The sequence below is a fragment of the Schistosoma mansoni genome, chromosome W (assembly GCF_000237925.1).
Source record: "Schistosoma mansoni strain Puerto Rico chromosome W, complete genome".
NCBI classification, from domain to species: domain Eukaryota; kingdom Metazoa; phylum Platyhelminthes; class Trematoda; order Strigeidida; family Schistosomatidae; genus Schistosoma; species Schistosoma mansoni.
The window spans coordinates 50,612,032-50,638,334 of record NC_031502.1 but is presented as its reverse complement, the minus strand read 5'-3'; the positions used below and the strand labels follow the sequence as shown (position 1 = coordinate 50,638,334).

The 26,303-nt window shown below is 32.5% G+C and overlaps 1 protein-coding gene across 1 annotated transcript; it reads right to left on the bottom strand.

The window, feature by feature from the left end:
* Positions 1–558: 558 nt before the first annotated feature.
* Smp_062760 (putative regulator of G protein signaling) lies at positions 559–25,923 on the bottom strand (the record flags this gene model as incomplete). Its single annotated transcript, XM_018790056.1, has 5 exons — positions 559–1,296; positions 17,844–18,010; positions 22,908–23,062; positions 25,461–25,705; positions 25,888–25,923. The coding sequence occupies 5 exons, from the start codon at positions 25,921–25,923 to the stop codon at positions 559–561; spliced, it is 1,341 nt and encodes a 446-aa protein (XP_018655437.1).
* Between the last annotated feature and the right edge of the window lie 380 nt (positions 25,924–26,303).

Below are 26,303 nucleotides of genomic sequence, written 5' to 3'. Positions count from 1 at the left end.
CTTGTTTTGTTTACCATTTTTCTTTTTTTTTTTTGAAAATAAAACGTTAACACAAAGTAAAGTAAGAGGGATAATGTGAAGGGGGAAAAAGAAATCAAGTTCAATGTTTCGTATTTCCAATCTTCTTGTTATTTAAAAAAAAACATTGACGGTTCCAGTAACATTTCTAACCTAAATTGGTTACACTTCCAATTGTTTATTCAGTGTTCATCATATATATATATATATATTAGATAGAGATACTGATAACTTAACTAAGGGTCGGATACTAAAGATGATACAAGAATGTAATGACAATTTAGTTTAGCTTATAGTTGAATATAGTGGAAAAATAACAGTAATACCATTAGTAATAATAATAATCATAACAATCATTGAAATAATGAAACAGGAAGAATACAAATAGAAATAAGCAATACTTGACATTCTTATAAATATTGGATCTGATTTATATATCTGTATATGGTTTAATTTGTTTCTTTATGATTACTGTATTATGTGTGTTGTTATTTAATGAATGAACTGTTTCTTTGTTTATTACGTAATCATAACATAAATTTATTTTGTAGAATTACTCATTTCAGTATTTAAATATGTATTTACATTATTAGTAATATCACAGATGTCATTACTGTCGGTTACATTATGAGTAGAATAAGTATGACTAGAAATAGTAGTATGTGTTGTAATTGTAGTTGATGTATATCCTGTTTCACAACAAGTGATATTACTTTGTATAGATTCTGAAATAATTTCATTTGGAGATGAAGCTATAGAAGAAGTAGTAGTGAGATTAGTACTAGTATTAGTGTTAGTGATAGATCGATTTGCAATTGAATAATTTTGTTTATTTTCACGCATATGCCTTGATGTAGATAAACCTAATAATTGTAAATCTTGAATATTATTTAAACCAGCATCAGCTTTAGCTGCAGCGGCTGCTACTCCAGGTAATGTTAAACTTGGTGTATTCTGTGCACTAAATGTACTACTAAATGTACTTAAAAATGAAAATGGTGAAGTATATGTAGTTGAATGTACTAATTGAAATACTGGTTCATCTAATTCATCACTAGCTTCTTGAAGTGATGCTGCTAATGCAGCTGTAGCTGCCGCTTTAGCTGTTTCTCTAGCTTCTTTTAACATTGTTAAATAAACTTCAGAACGTAGAAAACGTCTATATGAATCTTTTTCCATTAATGCTTGTATACGTTTTTGAGCATTTTCTAATGTATTCACTGTTGGATTTGATAAATCAGCTTCAGTTTGTAAACGAGTCTTTGAGTCCAAATTAACCTTAAATAAAATAAAAGTCACAGAAAAGACAATCAATAGTAATGATTAAACTTCAATGGTAATTGATAAATGTAGTGCCCCTTTCCAGGATCAATCATTTTATAGTCATTATGATCATTAAAATGATGTCATCTGAATAAAGTGCATACAACTTTCCTGATTGCTTTTGCATAATAGAAATCTGTCGTATTATTATTATTAATCACAAATCTTTGTATTATTACTATTATTAGTATTTAAAATATGTGATGAAATTTTACCAATTATCACTTGTATATTTCTTACTGATCAGAAGGGGTTTTGTGGAGACTTCAATATTTTCATAGTCAATTAAAGATAGACCACCATGGAAAAGCTGGAAGCACTGGACGGCTGTTTCGTCCTATTATGGGACTCCTCAGCAGTGAGCATCCTGGATCTTACTGAATATATATCGTTTTATATTATAAGTAACCTGTAAGCAAAAAATCTGTTCTGAATTGTTAATTACCTCATTATTTCTGTCACTCTCTATGTAATCGATGTTTATGTAGACTACTTATCTCTGGACTTCAATAGACCTACAATCTTATCCAGGTTAACACTAAATACTAGTCATCTTAATATTATCAATTTTTTTACTTATTTTACCAACAATCCTAAATTCGACAGAGTTTTGTTCTCTGAGCTGAATAGTTTGATTGTGGAGCTTTCATCATTATTTTGAATGATATCATCAGCACAAACTTTAGATAGAATTGTGAAGTGTTCAAATTGCTTCACATATGGTTAACAGCTTTTCCTGTAGACCTCGATCTTGATTAGTTATTGTTGACCTTTAACCTGAGCTACAAATCCTTTCCACCATCTCAAAATCTTACATTCAAAGGCTATCATTTTTAAAAGGTGTAAAGGTTTTAAAGATGCATATCACTTTGGAATGATAACTTGTATTTATAAACTATGGAACTTGATGAAATTTAATTGAAAAAAATATTCTTCTTTCTGATAGCTTTTCTTTAGATACAATTAATTCAATATAAATAACCAGTAGGGAGTCTTGATATTATTTTCGTTATGAATTGGAACAAAACACATATAATAATAATAATAAATATATTTTTGTTATATCTCAATGAGTAGATAACTGTATTTCTGACGTTTCGTGACTTAATGTAATCCACTTCTTCAGAGTAAATAAATAATCGAAACAATACTCAATTTATTTGAAACTATCAACTCCAACCTTGATAATGATACTTAAAGAACACATATTTATCCATTGCTTTATAGTTTTTTCATGATTCTGTTAAACTAAAATTCTTTTAAGTCAAAATTTCCAAGAGTGTTTAAACATTATGAAAAGTGGATAAGAATTCATTTATATCGATCTATATATATCGTTACTGTCATATTATAAGATTATTCAAATAGTTACTATTTGTTTCCATAGACATAATATCATTATTGATGAGTATTATAACAATAGCTCAATGTAGATAAATGAAGCCTATTTTTCCTTAAGTAAAATTTATCTGACAGTATCAATGATATTTTGAAAGTTTATTCATTTGACAACAAAATTTAATTTTTTTTTCTATATTCTCTTTTCTAATTCAAAACTTTTTTTCTTTTTGCTATATTTCATTATATATATATATAATGGATTAATTATATCTATTACCCCTTCCCCTCCCCCCTCGAGAAGCTTAAACTAGTCTATTGGACTTAATGTTTTAATGCCTAATTCCATGGATAGATATGCACTGGAATCTGTCTAATGATATATATCTATATATTCTAGACATTATAAGGAAGAAAAGTTTAAGAATATTGAATAAATATATGAATACAATATGAGAGTTATTTTTTGAAAAAAAAAACAACGTGACATTCAAATTTCTTTTCCAATTTTCGATTGAAAACATTTAATCCAATGATAAAACAACTGTTGAAAATAGTTAACTGTCATTCATAAAAAGACATTTGCCTTAAAACATATATGGATTTTAATAATATACTTCTAGGTATATAGATAGATACATATATAACATTATGTCTATTTAATAAAAATAAAAAAAAACTACGTTACTATAAGGGTAAAGGAAATCAAAAATGACTGACAAATAAGTATCCCAACCTTATTACTATTTTTTTCTTATAATACAAACAACTAGCTAATTATTCATAATAGAAAAATAATTATGAAAAATATATTCAAAAAAAAAAGGAAATTTTCATCTCTCTTAAGTTTGAAAAATTCTATCATTTGAAGTTTGAATAATACATTTTATTATTTTGTATATTATCAATTAATTTAATTGAATACAATATTTTCATCGGCTAACTCTTAATATATTAATCATAGGTATTTTATAAATTTATTGATAGAACAATTGAATATTTAACCTTGAAACGAATTAAACATTTAAAAGTTTGAAATGGGAATTATACAAACAGAAGGGGGTTTTGTGGAGATTTCAGTATTTGCATACTTGAAAGCATGAGTCAATTGAAGTTAGACCACTATGGATAACCTGGAAGCACTGGACGGCCGTGTCGTCCTATTGTGAGACTCCTCAGCAATGCACATCCACGATCTCGCCTCGCGAGATTCAAACCCAGGACCTACCAGCTACACATTAAAACTAGCGGATGCCGGCTCAGTGGTCTATCGATTCAGTGCTCTGGCGCGAGACTGATAGATCCCGGGTTTGAATTTCGCGAGGCGAGATCGTGGATGTGCACTGCTGAGGAGTCTCAAAATAGGACGACACGGCCGTCCAGTGCTTCCAGGTATTCCATGGTGGTCTAGCTTGAATTGACTCATGCTTTCAACTATGCAAAGTATAAAAACATTATTAGATTAAAAATTTTCGATTAGGAATTAAATAGATAGATAAATAAAATTGTCTCACTAAAACCTCATTGCACAAGCAAGTGGATATCAGGACTCAGTAGCTGAGTGGTTAACGCGATGGCGTTTGAAACGAAAGGAACAGGATTCATAGTCCCAGAGTGAACGTCAACTCTGAGATGCAGGTACGTTTAGCTGACGAGTCCCAAATAGGACGAAACGTGCGTTCTGGATTCTACTGCTGGCCACTATCTATCTTTACTTACAAAGATAGTGAAATAATTTTAATACTTTACAGTAACTCAATGATAGTGAATGATTAACATGTAAAACAGCGTAATAATCTGTGTTGTCTTAATGGGGTTAATGGTGAGTGAAAGAATGATATATTTATTACTGTTAACTTAGTAACCATAAATATAATGATCTTAAATATGATGAAACACCTTATTTGTTAAACTGTAATGAACAAATGGTATGATCAAATGAAAAAAAAGATCAGAATCCATTGTAATTGTATATTCATGTGATTATATGCATACAAAATTAAAATAGAAGTCAAATTGTTACCATACAATTATTTCCCCTTTTATTTATTTTAATAAACCAAGAAGAACAGGTTTTGTGTAAATAAATGTTTCATCTCTATACGCTACTGGTATCGTAGTATCGTCTACTTATATCCATATAAGTAGTATATGGCGATGGTCAGACATAGAATGTATTTTGGAAGAAGACCGATAAGGAAAGAACTGAAATGAAACGTAATCGGAAGGAAAATGCATGAACAATGGAATTAGAGAAGATGGATTGATATTTACAGAAGGAACAGTGAAGATTGAGACAATTGTTTGTTATTTTGCAAATTAACTGTTTGCTGTATGGTTATCAGAATTTAGTGAGATAGTCTGTAATTTGTGTCTAAATACATTCGATTGCCCCCACCAGTGTTCTTGTTTAGTACAGTTTTATTACTTCTAATTATGTCATTACATATTTACATTAGGAACGTACAATAAAAGGGAAAATTAGTGGACAAAAGCAATTTTTATAAATTCTCTTAAGGACTAAATAAATTGAATAAGTGAAACATAATAAACTGTAAATGTGACATCTTACATAGTGGACTATTTTCATGTAAACAACCATTCAAAAACAGAGATCTCAAGAAATCTGTTTGCCTTTCTCACTAGTTTGTTCACTTCCGTATAATTGCAATAGTACCGCTTATCATGAATACTACGTTCTGAACACTAAATTAGAATACAATAGCCGACATCTCTGACAATGTCAAACCAGTCGATGGTGTAAACTATAAAGCTTTTATGCTACATTTTTTCAAAATAAATGATAGAGTTGTACTTAATCAGTTAAGTATTTTGTTTCTTTACTTCAATATGTTTATTTTTCTGTTTTAATATACAAAAACACTTGTTAACATTTGGAAAAATGGACTGGATATAAAGTAGGTTCAATATGTAATTAGTATAATACTCTAGAGGCATATATATATATGGGTTGAATGATTATCCTGATTATTCATGACCGCGTGATGATAATCCTACGAGGTCGCATGTCCTTATACACATAGCACACTCACAAACACATATATCTAGATATAAGAAAATGACATAAAATTAGGATTAAGTTTAATCTAGGTTAAATATAATCAATGGAACAATCAGATAACTACTAACACCGCTACTACTACTACTACTACTACAGCTACTTCAGATACATTATTCATAATATTTCTACTCCTACCGTTTTCGTCACCTTCAGTTTTAAAATTATGCTGTTAAATAATTTATTTACATTAGTTAATATTTTTGTTATCATTAAAAGAGTCACGTATGAACTGGGTACAAATTTTACATAAAATTAACTGTGTGTGTACTTCATCATGCGTACATTATCCTATCCTTTTATGATTGACAAGGAAGAAGACAAAGAAGATGATTAGAAAACATTTTTCTAACTAAAAAAAATTAGGTTGGTAAATTAAACAGACATTTAAGGTTAACTTTGAGATCGATTTAAAGAAAAAATTGGTTAATCCCATTTATTTATGATCAAGTAGATTTGATGATATAGATCTGGCCTACAACTCAATGAATCTAGATGATTTTGTGGGATGACAGAGATGATTTGTAGCTCAATGAATTTTCATTCTTTAAACTGATTTGTTTAACTGTGATGCTTTCCTTATAACTTTAGACAATATCAGCATAGTAAATCTTAAATAGAAGTGAGCTGACGACTTTTTTGATGTAGGTTTGTTCTATGAGCTGGATGGTTTGGTCGTGGAGCTTTCATCGTCCTTCTGACTGACATCATCAGCACAAACTTCGGGTAGTCATTAACAGTTTGTTATTTTGACATTAAATTCGATTGATTGTTAACAAAACTTGTCATTGTTTCCACCTATAGGTTGACTGTCCCTTTGTTTGTTATGACTTTTTCACTTTACAATGGTTTATGATTTTCATAAATTAATTGATAAATTATCTCTATTCTGATACGATTATTGATTACCGAGTGACTGAAATACTACATTACTTGTCAGTAGGCAGATTATCTTACTATTTATGAAGGATAAATCTGAAAATGAAGGCGGAAGGAATATATGTAGCTCAATCAGTTTTATGCGACTCAGGAACTGAAATATTCAAAGAAGACATCTTGAATATCATTTATAAAATATATCGCTTTAATTGAGTGAAACATGGTAATGAATGGATAATAATTGTCTCTTGGAAGTCACAATATATCTACGCTTATACTAATGGATCTATAAAATTATGGACTTAAATTTGATAGAGACAACCGCAAAAAGATACGGGCTTTTTGAAATTTGATACTGTTGTCAATCAATCAGAATAGATTTAATTTATTTACTAATTGGAAAAATTGTAAACAAATTTAAAACTAAATTAGATCATTGAGGATCATAAGAACAGTAAAGGTACGAGAAATAACAAAACGAATGTTATGAATAATCAATAAAATTCAAGGTTAACAAATTTAGTTGTTAACTGTTAGTAAACAAAATTGTAAATCAGAACGGGGTTTTGTGGAGATTGTAGTAATTTTTTATAGTTAAGATCATGAGTCAATTGGAGCTAGATCATCATGGAAAACCTGGAAGCACTGGACGGCTGTTTTGCCCTATTGTGGGACTCCTGAGCAGTGCGCATCCACGATCCCGCCTCGCGAGTTTCTAACCCAAGACCCATCAGTTTCGCGCGCGAGCGCCTAACCACCAATAAAGATTTTACTTCACATTTTGTTTTCCATGGTAGTCTAGCTTCAATTGACTGATGATTTCAACTATATAATCTCCACGAAACTCCCTTCTGATAAACAAAAATCGAACAAGTTAATATCGATCATATCATAAAATTGATTATTAAAACACGATATCCATTGAATATTGATTAAATAAATGACATTGATAAATACTTTGTAACTGATTCCCATTAAAACAAAAATAATAATAATGATAATCTAATGTTGTGTGATAGTAACAAATTTTATACAATCAATTTAAGAGTATCAATTTAAGGAAGATGAATAGAACAGTTATGATAAATCCAAATGGACTTGTTTAAATTATTCAGTTTTACAATGACTTTGTATCAATTTAAATAATTCATATTATTATGATCATAGAAGTAACTTTGGTTTCAACTTCTTTAATAGTATAAATCAATTGACTTTTATAAGATACAACCTGGCAATGATCTATGGAATAATTACAGTGGTAATTCACATCAGGAAATACCAATCACATAAATATTGTTGATACATCATTCTAAAAAAAGTCAGTTATTTCGAAATCTTAGATACTGATCACTTTCCTAATAAGCTTTCATTATCTCACTCTGAAATGTTACTTTGAGTTTATTAATATAAACTGAATAAGCCTAACATTATTCTTTTTGTACTGACTAAATTAGTCTAGATAGAATACTATACAAATTTTGCATCATGAACTTATCTTAGATACACAATTTGATTTGTCAGAAGAACAACGTTTCAAATTTAAGGATTACATTGATACTGTTAGCAAAAATCGTACGGAAGATGTGACTTTGAAATTAATGAAAAGTTTAAAACAGACGGAGACTCAAGCTTCTTTTCCCGAATCGCCAGAGAAATATGTTTTCAGTTATTCAAGCATAACATTATCGACTATTCAGCTACAAGCATTATCCCTTGGTCCTAAATTTTGTAGTACGTCTACTAACATTAATGAATTGAACGCTAAAATCCAGTTTGAAAGTCTTATCCGTCAAACAAATGACCTTATTCCAGTATCTAATAAAGATTTTGAGCATTTCAAAACAACTCTTGTAGACTGTTGTAATCAATATGTAAATAAAATCCCTACAGTTAGTCGCTTACTCACAAAAAACACAAATCTCAATTATCTGATCTTCGGAAAAATCATGACTAAGTGTTATGTCGCCCAGACAAGGGTGCAGGAATTGTACTTATGGATCGTCCTGACTATATTTCCAAAATATCTTCGATACTATCTGATCCGGTCAAATTCTCTAAAGAAACCGTCCAAAATGACACAACTGAAAAAACCGAACAGATGCTAATTAAAATCCTAAAGAAGATGAAAGATGAGTTCATTATCAATTGTGACCTCTTTGAACATCTCAAACAATCGGGTTCTGTCGTACCTAGACTATATGGACTCCCAAAAGTTCATAAGAATAATGTCCCTTTACGTCCAATACTTGATATGAACAACTCTCCATATCACTCTATTGCTAAATGGTTAGTTGACATTTTACAACCTGTTAAAAATCATATCAACAAATACAATGCTCTTGATTCCTTTGAATTTGTCGACTCAATCAGAAATATCAACGTAATGGGTAAGAAAATGCTCTCATTATATGTCACGTCGTTGTTTACAAATGTTCCTCTCACAGAAACTATTTGTTTTTCATGTGACTATATTGAAAATAATAATCTGGAGATATGTATCCCAAAACACTATCTTAAAGAACTACTCCTACGATGCACGCTCAACGTACAATTTAAATTTAATGATAGTTTCTATAGACAAACAGATGGAGTTGCAATGGGCTCTCCATTGGGTCCTCTTTTGGCTGATTGTTTCATGGCCAGTCTAGAAAATTCAGCACTTCGTCCAATAATCGAGAAATTTCATTTATATAAGAGATATATGGATGATACTTTCATTATTTGTGATGATGATATGGACCACAATGAAATATTAAATATTTTCAATAACTGTCACCCTGCAATTCAATTTACCTTAGAGGCAGAATCGAACCACGAATTCCATTTTCTTGATGTCCGTTTGAAAAGATTGCCTGATGGTTATTTACAAAGATCTATGTATAGAAAACCCACTTGGAATGGACAATACACGAATTTCCATAGTTGGGTTCCACTGAGTCGAAAGAGGAACTTAATTCACTCTTTATCATCTAGGATTAAGCGAATCTGTTCTAGTGACACAATAAATGAAGAATTACTTCATCTTCGACAGACCCTCATCAAAAACGGTTATCCACCGAGGTTCGTCGATTGCAACTTAACATCTGGACGTCAGCAAGAAATAACTTTGACAGTGCAGAAGAAAACCTTGTTTATGAATATGGAATTCAAGGGAGACACGGATGCTGAAATCCTGAATAAACGGATTTCAAAAACGTTGAATAAAACTTTCTACACAGCCAAGCTCCGAATCGTTTTCTCTAGCCGGCCTACCATTCGGGGGTGTGTTAAGGATAAACTTTCGCTTTGGGCCACATCGATGTGTATTTATAAATTTACTTGCTCATGTGGAGTACGTTATATAGGCCGCACAAAGCGATCGCTTTCCAAACGTATCTTTGAACACTATCCAGCTTGGCTCCTAAAAGGTGAATGTAAAAAGATAACCAGTTCGATACAAGAGCATTTGATCAATTGTGGACACATTGCTCCAAAAGACACGTCTTTTAAAATAATCTATAGAGTTAAAGGAACCGGATCAAAGGGAGGTCGAATCAATATTTTATGCACTGCTGAGGCATTGGCAATCCATGAATTCAAGCCTGAACTTTGCGTGCAGAAACGATTTGTCCAACCTCTTACCCTTCCTTGGCCCTAATTCCCTCATTGGGTACGTTTTTTGGTTGTTTTTTTTTCTGTACTTTCATCTGATTATTATCGGTTTTTTGTTTTTTAAATTACTATTTTATATTTAAACTCTAATCAGGCACATCCGGCTGACGAGTCCCAAATAGGACGAAACGCGCGTCAAACTGGATTCCACTGCTAGCCACTATCCATCTCTGCTTACCATGCTTGTGAATTAAGGTATATCGAGGCAATACGCACAGTATGCACATATGCCAATTAGAGACTGACCTAAACACATCGATGGGAAGATTCAAACAAACAATACTAAGTTATTATTATTATTATTATTATTATTACATTATACAAGTTTTCTTGATTATTACTCAGATTATTATTATTATTATGACCTTTGTGTTTGTCGCTTTTCTTCATATTACATCACCTCACCTACAGTAAAGTGTGTTTACGTTTAGTTTGGTCTAGCCTTTCAATTAATTTATTTAGTAGACAGTGTCATTTGAACAGAAACAATTTGTCTACATCTTTATATGATTATTATGATGTCTGTATGACTGTGTATGGTTGATTACGTCTTACAGCCTTCACACATGTATCTTTCTTACTAGTCTGAATATTAGTTGCTTACATCGCTTGGTGACTCATCCGCGTTCCTATATATAAATGCTTGAATCGTGTCAATTCATTAGATTCTTTACTTGAGTCTTAATTCCCCTCTGTATTCGCCCACTGGCATCCAATCCCATTCACATTTCTGCTCGACTCCGCATAGTGTGCTTGGGGCTAAGCGATCTGCTCTGTACAATAATTAACTGTAGTTGACGCTTCGTATTGTCTTCTAAAATTTTTACACATTTGAGAGTTCTCTAATAAGTAATCAGGACGAGTGATCTACGAAGCCTTAGAAATTATCGCTAACATAATCCAGTACAATATTGTGGTGAATGAAAGATACTACTGCGCTCTCTTGTAACAAGACTTAGGTGTTTTAATTTCCATTTCGGGTGGAGTCATAGGTACGCACTATTGAGGAGTGCCATACTAAAGTGATCCAACTATGAAGTTTCTTCCCGAGTTTTCAAAGATTATTTAACTAAGACCAGTCCATCATATGAACTACAACATTCAACAATTTTCATAATATATCTATATTACAACAAAGTCTTTTCTTCTGCGTTCATAGTTCTAAATGTTTCCATCACAGAAATATTACCGACCACTGAATGTTAGAACAATAGATGATAAGAATGTCAGTAATTTATTTCACATGGTATATTTGATCGTGCGTGTACACGAATAATTTCATAGACCATTCAATAACAGTAATTTTAATAGTTGAATTCATTAGTCAATGTAAGCCAGACCACCATTGAAAACCTAGAAGCACTGGATGGCCATTTCGTCCTAGTACAGGACGAATCCCATTCTAATAATATTCGATAACAGACATAAAAATAACTAAAAATTTTTAATCTTTATAAAGGTAAAATAGATAGACAAACATACAAGGAAACAGAGAATTGTCATTATATAATAGGCAGCACTTTTTATCAATAATCCGACGTTAATAATCTGTTAACAATAAGCTCGATATCAGTGTGTAAGTGTATGTTTATATATGTACATGTGTGTTATTTTGTATGGACGTAAAAGCAGATGTTAGTAAAACAATTGTGTAAATATAGCATATGTTTTAATTAAAAATTAGTTCTTTACAAAATGAATATCATTAATTTACTAGTTGAATTAAAAAGTCGATCTAAGCTAAACCATCATTGAAAACCTAGACATACTGGACGACCATTTCGTCCTAGTATGGGACTCCTCAGAAGTGAACACCCACGATCACGCACCAAAGAGACCTGAACCCAGGACCTTCGGTTTCATGCGCGAATGTATAGCCTCTAGACCACTGAGCCGGCATCCAACGGTGTTAATGTCAAATTTCAACCAATTCACGTGATAGCGCCACCGTCCATCATTGTCCTCAGTGTATTAATGCCTCGCAACAGGTACGGTTTCACTCCACAGGTCATGGCTTCTCACGAAAACTCCAGGAAATACCCCTTCAAGCCAGTCACTAGTGAGCACATGATGATTATTATCAGAATGGGGGTTCGTGGAGGTTGGATGCTCAGTGCTGAGGACCCCATACAAGAACGAAACGACTGTTGAATGCTCCCAGGTTTTCCATGATGGTCTAGCTCTAATCAACTCGTGAATTCAACTAGTAAATTACTACAATCTCCACAAACCTTCATTCTGAGAATATTAATAAATTAGTCAATTAAATATTAAAGTCTATTTCAAACTGAATTACAATTGGAATATACTAATAAGGTTTAACAAATTATTAGAAACAAGTATGATTATTCACAGTTTATTAGTTCACGTCAAAAGTGATCCATGGAAGAAAGAAAAAGTAACAACTTTGAAATATGAAGGTACTGTTTTCAAACCAAAGTAAGGTCGTAGGTGCCTTATTCTGAGAAATCTATTGCTAAAACATAATGAATGTCTAATCTTGCTGGGTTTTCAATCAAACTTCAACTGATGACAATCTGTGAACATTACCATCTAATAATTAAATCTATTTGAATCAAAGGTAATAAAATTAATTATGTTATAGACTGATATAAGAGAATAATATAGACTACTATCTAATGTTTTTTTTGGAGCATATCACATAGAGTAAATATTCAGCCCAACGTTGCTTAATTGCGGTGATCGGACGAGAACCGGTGCTTTCAACGTGGTATGGTTGCCGGATAGAGTAAATATGAGTATAAGTTTATACTCGATATCTTAAAATGCATGCCTAAACAACGACGAATATGTATATTCTTGCTAACAGATATCAATAAAACGTCCAGAAAAATTAAGTTAAAGTATATACTTTCATGTTGCACTTGTACGCTAACTTATCATAATGAAATAAAATTGGAATATACTTTTATGAGGCACATACACACATACTTATTTAACATCAAAACAACACAGTTTCGTCTTTACCTTATCTTTCCTACTAAGAGTTGCTTTTTTCCAAATACTTCAACACTTTTCTTTCGTCGCATCAAAAAATATACTTCTATAATCATTTCCAATCATCATAAATCATTTTCAAATTAATCTATTCACTTGAGAATAGGTAAGTTTTTTCAAATCAGTATCTTCTACAAAATTTATAAAGTAATTTTTAGAGAAGTAGAAGAAGAAGAATAGTTAGCATGAGATTTGTCTGACAAAAATAAATATTCTAGTGGAATGATGAGTGAAGTCAATGTGAAATGCGTTTGATTTTAGATTTACAAGTTATATATGTTAATATTCACAACTGTATATGAGATGGAATCCATAACTTTCGTGTTTCACAACCAACACAACACATGGAAACAAGTGATTAGGAGTTCAGTGCTGTGATTATAGAACATTGATCAATTTGTGATATAAGAGGACGACCACTCAATGTTGTTTGTGGCGTACCTCATCATTAACATGAATAAACTCCAGTTTTATGCGCGAAACCGAAGGCCCTGACTTTGAGTTCCTAGTGTGTGATCGTGGTCGCGCTCTGCTGAGGGGTCCTGTACTAGGACAAAGTGGCTGTCCAGTACTTCCAGGTTTTCAATGGTGGTCTAGATTATATCGACTGGTAAGCTCAACTTTGAAGATACTAAAATCTCCACAAGAAAGCATGAATTTCAGTTATCACCGACTACTGTTATAAATTTCCTCATACACACTCAACACTGACATTTGCCAGTTAATTTACAGATATTAATCTATAAAAAGCCACACGATAAATATATGGAACATAATAAAAATACCTAATATTCATTTGATAAAATGTATAAGTAAATATTAACAAGTGAATAGTAATCTATTCAGAGAATATCAAGCATATTTTACAGGTATAGTTCTTGATCTGCCTTGAATAACTTAAAACGGTCAACTCCCAGTTAACTTCAGGTATTTAGAAGGATTGTGTGGGTGTAGTAGTATATGATGAGCAGGTATAGAATGTTTTTGGACAGAAGATCGATAAGGAAAGAACAAAAACGAAACGCAATCGGTATGAAAATGCATGAACAATGAAACCAGAGAAGATGGACTGATATTTGCAGAAGGAACAGTCAATATTGAGATAAATGATTGTGAAGTTCACTTAGTATTGTTTGTTTGAATTTTCCCATTGATGTTTAGGACTGCAACTGGTCAGTCTCTGATTGGTATGTGTGCATACTGTACGTATTGCTTACAATGCTTGTGAATTAAGAAAGATTCTCAATTAAATTTGTATAGTAATGTGATAAGAAAAGAATGGAGTTTATCTACATTGAATACTAGTTATCTACCAATTGAAGCTTATTATTCTGTTAAATCACCCCCATTGCACAAGCAAGTGGATATCAGGACTCTGTAGCTGATTGGATAATGCGATGGCGTTTGAAGCGAATGACACTGGGTTCGAGTCCCAGAGTGTAAGGACGGCCCGTCGGTAGACTCTCGGAAGCCCTAAGAAGCCCAGGAAGAGCCGCAGACATTCCATCCAATCATGGCTAGGGGAATGTTCTAGAAATGCCAACGTGGAGCTTCTCCATTGGATGGATTAGTTTGATACCTATGTGCTTATTGGTTGACCTAAATGATAATTTACTTTCAGCCAAAAACTATAAATACACGAGATTTCTGTGCTATATTTTGACACTGTTTGGGGCAATAAACTTCCTGCTTACCAGTCTTTGTCTTCTCTCTTTTGCGACGTTTGCGGGTTCTATCGTTCAAGTAGTCAAGTAGTTCGCGGCATATTAAGAATCAAGGCTCTAGATATAACACAGAGGGAACATCAACTCTGATATGCTGGTACACCCAGCTGACGAGTCCCAAATAGGACGAAACGCTCGTCCTGGATTCCACTTGTAACCACTATCCATCTTTGCTTACAATTGATTGTTATTTTGCAAATTAACTGTTTACTGTATGGTTATTAGATTTTAGTGAAATAGTCTGTTTTTGATGTAGGCTTGTTCTCTGAGCTGGATGGTTTTGTCGCGGAGCTTTCATCGTCCTTCTGAACGACATCATCAGCATAAACTTCGGGTACATCAAAATCACCCACCTGAGCCACAAATCTTCTCCACCATCTCGAGATAGTCTGTAATTTGCTCTTAAGATGCATTCGATTATCCCCACCCGTGTTCTTGTTCACTACAGAAGTTGTCACTACGAAAAAAAACAACTCTCTTTCATAACTCTCTCTCTCTCTTTATCCCTATCGTTGACACTAGGCAAAGATCTTAACATCATATTACTATTAAAGTACTATGAAAGAATAGTTTGTTTATAATATACTATATATATCTATGTAATTCATTTCAATTCATCAATGAGACGTAAGCAATAACTTGTGAACTTTTTTTCTAACAGGATAGAAAACTTTTCATAAGTAGAAAGCGAAAAAAACAACACCACCTAGAAATTATAATTATTGGTGTAATAAAGTAAATTATAATTTGATTCACATGATTTTTTTCAACATTTTGTCCGTTGTTTGTTTGTTTGCTTTTTTCTTCTTCTTCGTCGAATATCTCAAGGGTGAAATGAACTAGTTTTCAGACAAACTCATTTATTACATGTGTAAAGTGTAATTTCATTATAGAGTGAAAAATAAAAAAGGGACTTTTGTTTATTGTCAAGTAAAGCCCTAGTGATTGTTTATCTACCGTGTAGTAATGTAAAGTATTAAAAACCAGTATGGTAAGTAGTATGGGTATTTTCTGTAATAAAGTAACATTGATTTAGTAGGCCTGCTTATTGTTCACGTTTTGTATATTGACTTCAAGCAAGTAACTTTAAAGTCCAAATAACAACTGAATATAAGCTAGGCCAAATCGAGTAAGTATAAGACAGTTGTTATACCCTAAAATCGATTTCTTCGATACATTGCATGTTTACAACTTTGCCAGAATTTAAAAACGGGACTAGTAGTCCTCAAGGTGAGCTCACAACTTTAAACTATCATAATTCTTGTTACATTTTGAGTGTGACTACATTGTGACTCTGTATTCTTATCGAGGATTTTTTATTTATCATCTTTCTATACAAACGAACATTAACAAAAGCTTTGGTAAATAAGCTGATGGAATAGCTTTATAGGTGAATAAGTACTTGTCCTGCATACAAGGAATATGACTGAATGCTTTCAGTAGTAAATATAACACTATTTGTACATGTATTTATTCCGAAAGTCTTCTTTCTGAACTGATCAATTTACTGAAAAGAAACATCATCCTGCCAACTTAGTCTTACACTTATCATTTAACCAAAACTAATGATATATTTCTTAGGATTTTGTAGCATATCAAAAATCCTGATGGAAATGTTTTCACAATAGGCAGAAGTTGACTGTTTTTAAGCGTATGACTAAATAATACTTCAAATTATGGGACTAGTTTTTACCACAAACAGATATCAGTTGATAAACCAAGTGACATCAAAAATTAAAAATCGACAGCCCTACATAGAATCATCACAACTTTTCGAAAAGTAATTGAGGTTGAAAGGAACTACTATCAGTGAATTTTGTCTCAATGATTAGATGACATAGTACTTATCATCAAATCTCAAGACCTGAGGTCTTATTTCGTGTAGAGTCCTTTACTAGCATCTAAGTAGCAGGAGTAGCTCACCATTACTACTTGATAATGAATAGTTTTATAAGGATGTTCAGTTTCCAATTAGGATTATTTTCAAAGTGTACAATTTTGTTTACAAAATCACATTAGTAAATAATTAAAATGTTGCTGTTTGTATGCATACATTAGGATAATTAAGTCGACGTTTTTCAATCAATCATTCACTTCTTACACAAATTAACCTAATAGTCGGTATGTTGTTATTACGAGGGTACAATTACACTTTTGACCCTGTTATTTTGTTGAAATACTTGTTATTAAGTGGGTATTTTGCTCATGACACAACAATGAGTTCATAGTCATTTACTATTTTATTTAGTAGTTATTAAATCATATATGAAATTGACAGTTTGTATCATTGATCTATCTTAAGTGAGCGAGCACAAGCCAATCGTCAATCAATCTCTCTTTTCTATAGTGATTCATGAAACCCTTTTATAACACACTGTCAACAATTTTGTAAAGAGTTATTAAACACTCATTTTTAATCGACAACAATTTCTTGGTCACGATCTCTTACCAGGATTTTAAGGTTTAACTCCTGAATTTATTGAGCAGTAAGTAAAGCATGATTCGTAAATAGGGTAGGTAGATTAGTTTCCTGAATTCCTCAGCATTACATCATGAACAGACCATAGTTAGGTAACCATTGAAAATCAGAAATTATTGTGTAACTATCCTGTCCTAATATTATAATCATCTATAGAGTTCACTCGTCTCCCGACATGAAAACAGACACAGATACTTTAAGGGTTTCAACCGTCGGAATACTAAATTAGCATCCAATAGTTTACAATTATGACTTTGGACAATTTACTGTATCCTCATTAACCTAACTAATATTAATTAAATATACAATGATAGAAAATTGCATAATTACTTACTTCACGATTAGCTTGAACTGCTATAAATTCTGTAAATATTTGATTTGCTTTAATAGCCAACTTTTTTGGATTAGTAGTATGTTTGTAATCTTGACATGCAATCCAAAACTCAATATTTTCATCACTGAATTCAGTACTGAGAAAATCTTTAAATAAAGCAAGTCCATCTGTAAAAAAATTTTTTGTAATGTAAAATAATGATCAGAGAACTATTATAACGTTTATATATTTGTAATTTGTTAGTACCACATCTTACCTATTATGTAATCAAAAGAGTATTTATGTCATATTCTGTTATCGATTGAATTACTATCAAAAATTTGGCTAGCGTTAAACAGATATTTCATCTTAGTTTGAGACTGTTCAACAATCAACTTGTACATTCGTAAATAAGATCAACCTCAGGACATTCAGCTTTAGTCCTAGTATGGAACTACTCAGTAGTGCACATCCACGATCACGCACGTGAGACTCAAACCCAAGGTCTGCAGTCTCGCTCACAAACGCTTAACATCTAGACCACTGAGCCAGAATTCAACAACGTTAATATCTAACTTCAACCAACCCACAATGTTGTGCAACCATCTTCTATTGTCTTCGTTGAGTAACTGCCTCACACCCGACATGGCCGAACTCCACTTGTCACGGCTTCTCACTGCAACTATTGGAACTACTTCTCGAAGCTAGTCACCAGTGAGCATATGATAATGATTAGTATAGGATTGTGAAGATTGTTGAGCTTTAATCAATCGATCACTGTTAGACGACCACTGAAAACAATATGCTTTCAACTGACCACTTTTCTTGATAAACACTTCAAATCATATACACTCCGTTTAAAACCACTTCCCTTTATTTAGTTTATCATTTAAAGTGAGTTAGAATTGCAAATGGGTGATGATGATAACTTTTCAGGATAAAAAAGCTATTTGACATTTAATACTATTACGTAAATAAAAACATTGTTAGAGCACTTTACTTAAATCCAGTTATTACAGAAATTCATCATTATGAACAATTTTAAGCAAACGATTATTTCCATATTGACTATTTTGTTTTTATCTCTGTGGTGTATTTTACTTATGCTGACAGATATAAATAGTATATAGTACCAATATCAGTAAAAGATTGAGAAGACTCAATTGAAGGAAACAGAAAGTAATTGTATAAATAACAGAATTTAAAAAATCATGAAGTATGTAAAGGACAACCGATGGAAAGAGTACAAATTTGTGTACTTAATGTATGGTTTTTATATTATAAGAAAGCATAATACATTGATCCTTTCTACTTATGTACTCGTTCAATACATTTCTATCAGATAAATGATTGCTTTTTCTTCCCAGAATCATTTGTCAATGATAACATTTCAATGAATCAATACTTGACCATTGGTGGTATACACTTGCAATGTACTATTGTAAAAGTCAAGGTTATCATCAAACTAATTATTAGAATCTACTCAATTAACAAAATAGTTTCTAGTTGGGTTTTTTTAGTAGAAAATTCGTTAAAAATAAAAAAAACTGAATAAATTAAACGAGTTAATCTATGAAATATGCTCACAAATACTAAAATCTATGATAATCTTTTTTCTTCTGATTACCTTATACGATTGTTATGAATATTTTTTTGTGTCATATAGCATAATGATAGGGAATCTGACGAGACTGTTAAATATAAACAGTTTATATTGCGGATTGATGAAAGTTAGACCACTATTGGAAACTAGAAAGCACCGAATAGCTTCCTCATCTTAGTTTGGGACTCACAAATTATGCTCATTCACAACCTATGGGGATAGAATAGAGAACCTTAGGTCTTGTGAATGAATGTCTAACCTCTAGAACATAAAACTTAAATTCAATGGTGTATATATCTAACTTCGGTCGATTAGCGATATTACACAACCATCTTTCATTGTCATCACCAATGGAGTTAATCCATATTGTGTGTGAAGAAGTAATCCACCACAGGCGATGGAAGATGGTCCCACGTTATCTTGAATTGATAGGTATTAGACATATACACCACCAAATATGAGCTCAGTGCTTTAAAGTTTAAGCGTTCTTCTCGACCCCTGAAGGTTCTGGGTTTAATCCCTATTAACATTGTGGTTGTGCTCTGCTGATTAGCGCCATACTAGGACGAAAAGCTGCTCAAAGCTTCCTAATTTTTAACAGTTGTCAAAGTAAGATTTGGATTGTTTACTCTGGTTAGCGAATTTTAGCAACGTTGTTTTCTACGGGATCGGGTTGCTGACCGCATGCCTATCCTTCGTTCTTTACCTGGGCATCGGACCGGTAACAACCCTAAAAGAGCTGCAAGGAAATATCACCGAACTGCAGCACGAAGCAAGCGCTAATTTGGAATCCTGAAGAGAAAAGAAAAAGAGCAAGACCAAGGAAACATTGCGTTGGGAATTGGAAGCAGATATAAAAAAGATGAATAGCAACTGGAAACAACTGGAAAGGATTATCCAGGACAGAATTGGATGGAGAATGTTAATGGGCGGCCCATGCTCCCCTACGAGAAGGATAATAGGAGTGAGTAAGTTAGTAAGCAAAGTAAGATAAGTCCACTATGTAGAATATATTGTATTGTCTGTTCTTGTCACATTAATTTTCAATTAAATAAAGTCACTACTCTGAAGACTAACGGTTGAAAGTGACTTAGCTTATTTACCATTGTTATTATTATTACCATCATCAATATCATTGATTATCATTGTAGCTTCTAAACTAATTTTCGATTTTCAGCATTTTACCGTTCAGTTAGTTGTACGTTAATCTTTTTATCTCCCATTTAGAAATTCCACTCATATCTAGATGATTTGGGCGAGACTAGAATTTATAGACGCACCAATCAGATTTAGGATAACAGGTTTTGGAATTTGATGCAAAATTCATTCACTCATTTGGTTAAATATCATTTTAGAATTAGAGCTGATGTCAATTCGTGATGATAACGTTAAATTTTATTCCTAACCCTAACGTTCAACTATATATCCTAATCCTAATTCCTCGTACTAATCAATAACTTTCATTTAACTCTAGTAAGTAGGTGGATATTCCAAGGTCATTTTTGCGCTGGTCATAGGTCGTACATAATTATTAGTCTCACCTATTATTCTACTTGTACTGGTCTCAATAAGTATATGTATTATTGTTGTTCAAGTCAACAGTAATATAAGACTTAATATTGAATACTAAAATTCCCCCCAATTCTGTTCATTTATTTCTAAGAACAACAAATATTTTTTGAATAACAAGTTTTCATTATGACTCCGCAAAGTATAAACATTACTATTATTATTACTACTAACAGAAGTAGTAGAATAAATATCTTCATAACATAACATCAACTCAAACGAATATAGTCACATGATCTATTTTGATCACTTTCAAGATGTTTACTTGTAGTCTATTTTTTAATAAAAGAATGTTGGTAACATGATTACATAAGTGAAATTAGTTGTAACTAAGCACATAAAGTAGATTCTAAGGGGTTTAGGTCTTTCGAAATCTCCAAGATCAGATTTACTTCAGTGTAAAATAATTAAATGTCAAAGATAAGTCATACTGGAATCTGTAAAAAATGTTTGTTAGAATCAAGTGTATTTACAATCAGAAGGAGGTTTTTTTTGTGGAGATTTCAGTACCGAAATCTTCACAAAAAATCCTTCTGATAATAATCAGAAAAGTATGTTTACTAGTAACTGGCTTCAAGAGGTATTTCCTGGAGTTCTAGTGAGAAGCAGTGACCAGTGGAGTTCTAAACCACGTCTGTTGTGAGATAGGAACTCACTGAAGACAATTGGTGAATGGTTGCTCAACTTTGTGGATGGCTTGAAGTTAGACATTAGCACCATCGAATGCCGGCTAAGTGCTCTGGCGCGAGACTGATAGATCCTGGGTTCAAATCTTGCGAGGCGGGATGGTGGATGCGCACTGCTGAGGGGTCCCACAATAGAACATTACGGCCGTCCAGTGCTTCCAGGTTTTTCTTGGTGGTCTAGCTTATGATCTCTACTATGAAAGTATTTACAATCATCTGGTGAATTTTTCCTCATTGCTAATTTATATTTTGGGATATATACTCAGAGTTTTGTATATTTTGAATAATCTGGCATAAATGTTATTCTACTAAATTCATTGAATAACTGACAAGACAATCTTTCAATTCAATATATCACTAAATATTGACTGGTTGGTGTTAGTTGGTGGAATGAAATGATATTATGAATTCGAATAGAATATTTTTATTGGAAACTATGTTCTTGATTTTAGTGATGTCATCATTTTAAATTTCAAGAGTGATTACTTCATTATTTTGAATCATTCATGCTATAAATTCACTAACAAAATTTAATATATAAGTTTGGTTCAATTTATGTGTCGATTAAAGCTAGATCACTATGGAAAACCTGGAAGCACTGGATGGCTGTTTCGTCCTATCTGTTTGGATTTATTTTAGAATATTTTAAATAATAAGCAAAGAATGTACCTGCATCTCAGAATGAACATCAACTCTGAGATGCAGGTACATCCAGCTGACGGGTCCCAAATAGGACGAAACGCGCGTCAAACTGGATTCCACTGCTAGCCACTATCCATCTTTGCTTACAATGCTTGTGAATTAAGGCTATATCGAGGCAACACGCACAGTATGCACATATGCCAATTAGAGACTGACCAGTTGCAGTCCTAAACATCAATGGCAAGATACAAACAAACAATACCAAGTGGATTTTAAATAATAGTTTATTGAAATACCTTAAACATATTTAGTAATATATGTAAGGTCTAAATACATCAAAAATAGTGGTTATTTCAAACACTGTAAATAATCTGTACTGATTAGTGTACTAGTATTTGAAACAACTCAAGCTACATCTGAATATTAGCGAGTATACTAACAATCATTAGAATGCAACTTCATTAGGCTGACGAGTTTAAAATATGGCGAAACATAAACTTACAATTTCGAAACACAAACTGCTTTAAAATATACATTATATACAAAATCATGGTTGTTCTATCTACCAATATTATCATAACTTACATTTATCATTTAATAAAGCTTCAAATGAATGTCCCCAGTTATGTATTTGTTCATAACTTGGTTTACCTGCACGTATCATACGTTTAAGTTCTTTTACTTGTACTAGTTTTGCACCAGGTTGTACAGAAGTTTTAGGTCGAAAGAATTGAAAACCTCTGGAAAACAGAGTAAGAAAGACTTGCATTGAAGAAAAGAATACTTTAAAGAATATAGCTTTACAAACAATAATATTAATGAAATAAAACGTTTTTACGATAAATGTAAACTGAGAATATTTAAAAATATACCTGATCACCAAAAACCTCCACCGAATATGGTACTATTAATGGTTGCCTCATATATGTGTGTTAAGCATCACTACATAAAACATTTAAAATGACGTAAGACAAGTCTACATATAACTAAACCATAACATGGGATTAGTGTATTAATCCATTAAATGTTTTAGGTCTAAACTATCTAGTTGAGATCCGCTTAATAATAATGATCACTGAGATAATTTAAAATGAGTCGTGTTAATGAAGATATATCCAGTCTTTATAATCCTTTAGATTTTGCATGACTTCGTTATTATTCCATGAAACATTCCTTATTATACATTATCTGTTTAATTCATTTGAAGATCTTTAGTTAGATTCTTTCATTGATTTTTTTGGTACTTCCAGTGTTGATGCAGCATGCCATCTTAAACCAATGCACATTTCCTACAAAACCTATTTAGATTATGATCGAGTGACTGATGTCCATCAATCTGGTCTTCAGTAATGACCCTGTACCCAGCTATACTGAACCAGATGATATAATATTACACTTCATAAGTGACAAATAACTTCAACATACTTCTGATGTTTACACTCAGTACTAAATGATAAATATGTTTGATTACTAAAGTGGAGAAAATGAGCTAGTCATCTGACAACTCATATCAACTGGCAACATAGCACTTAATTGAATGTCCATTTTAAATTATTCTGAAGTTTACTTTTCTAGTCAAGTAGACTTATATTAGTTAAGATTCTAATTTATAATATAGTCTGCATTTAATGCATCTGTTTATGAGTTTGAATTTTCGAGATTTCAGTTATAACATATCATGTCAATAAGACGAATATCGTCCCAGAGAATTCAACGTCGTGCATTATTTGCCGACTCTGGGACTGGTTGGATGACATGGTGTCGTGGTATGAAAGGAAGCTGCAAAAGGCTGGCTTCTGTTAGTCCTTCACGACTCCCTGTCTGAGGGTCCAAGAGATGGTGTTACACAGTGGCTAGAGACATCATCAGATATGGTTCAGAATAGAAGCCAGGGGGCGATCCTGCTGTAACCTTATTTTACTTTCTTCATAAAGAGTGGTCATAACCTCCTCAAATGAAAGAGTTCTTCTGGTTGTACATCTCACTTTCCCCCATCATTACTCTTATTTTTTTATATATGCATCTTCCCTCCTTTCTCTTTGCATTCTCATTGTTTTGTGTGGCGCATATATATCTGGTGCCCCTTGTACCAATATTTATATATTTAAATAGAAATCAATAAGTATTTGTAATATTCAATTGGACATAACATGAAGCCAAATTTTATTTCAGTTAATAAGAACTTAGATGGCGATTATATTTAGTTTCTCTTAAAAATTCCATTTGCTACAAATAGTACGTTAGGGTGTTTTTTTTGTAAAACACGTAAAGCTGTTTCAAGAATCTTGCTTAACCCGGAAATATTGCCAAATATTCAAGTACTGTATTTTATATAGAATGATTTACAAAAAAACTCTCATTTCATTTGTGTTTACTAGAACTCATCTGCTTGGATGGACTATTCGAGACATCACACTCTTTCTTATGGCCACACAGAAGTGAGAAATCAAAGCACAACTTGATTATTGTAAGTAAGCAAAATACTCAAACAACCAAGGTCATCGTTCGCACATATTTGCCTGGGTCACTATAACATCTTGTATATAAACATATACTTGATTTAAGTAATTAATCATTTAGCATTTGGAATAAAGCTTCATTCTCTTTCTTAGTCTCCTCAATTTAACATAAGTTGATTAGGAATTGTATATATTATAATCATATTATAATCATGTCGAACTCGTAAACAGTAACATTATCGAAAATATATGTCTTCAATTTTAAATTTATAAACCTTTTTTTCAAAAATATCACCAACCGCTACTACTAATCACTAAAAAAACTAATGTCTCAAGCTGCAATGTTAACTAAATGGGATTTGTAAAACCGTGAAAGTGAACAAATACACATTAGTATTGTAAACTAAGATGGATAGTGGCTAGCAGTGGAATTCAGGACGCTCGTTTCGTCCTATCTCGGACTCGTCAGGTGGATGTACCTGCATCTCACAGTTGATGTTCACTCTGGTACTGGAACCCGGTACCTTTCACTTTAAACGCCATCACGTTATCCACTTACCTACTGAGTCCTGATAGCCACTTGCTTGTGCAATGGGGCGAAGTTTTAAATCCACATGGTGTTGTTACCTCAATGAAAAAAAATAAATCAGAATAAAATCGCTTGAACAAGAAAACGTACATTTTATTCTTTTTCCCACCGATACTACCGATAGTAGTACTGTGTCTTGGTGAAGTTGAAATGAAATCAGCTGGTGAAAATGAATTTCTTGATGATCCATCCGATTTTTCGTTTCGATATTGCTGAGATGATGTTGATTTTTTCGATTCATTATCAAACATAGGTAGTCGTTCTAATGATTCATGTATTGATTCTCTTGGTGTTCCTTCATATTTATTAGCTCGTTGTAGTTGACCAACAAATTCCTTTAAAAAAATAATTAAAGAAAAATAACTTGAATAATGAGTTCTTATTTAGCTCATTTTTCAAGGGTTTTAAAACGCTACAGAGGACAGAGACAATGACGAGATGTAAAAAAGGGTTCCACCGGAATTCCTCTCTGAATATTATCTTACTTTAGTTGAAAGTTGAACGTCAAACAACCAACCCATCCATTCTTTAACACCTCGTCATCTTTGATCATCCCACGTCATGAAAATTTTCCACAAAAGTAACATGCAGTGTCAGATGAACGTCTTGACAGCCACCCACGAATGGAATCGGTAAATGGTTGAATGTAAATGATTAAATGTAAACATGGAAGCCACCTGGATGCCAGTTCATTGGTCCAAAGGTTACGGGCTCATCGCAATACTTAAAGTCGCTGAGTTTGAACCCTGGTGTTGTCGTGGCAGCGCACTGCTGTGGAGTCTAATAATACAAATAATTAATTATCCAGTTGTTCCTAATTTCCAGTGTTTGTTGAACTAAGATCATTTGGTAATGTTATTCATAAAAATCCACCAAATCACCTAAATGGAAACAACTGTAATGTCGGTTGATATGTTAAGCCCATATACCTTA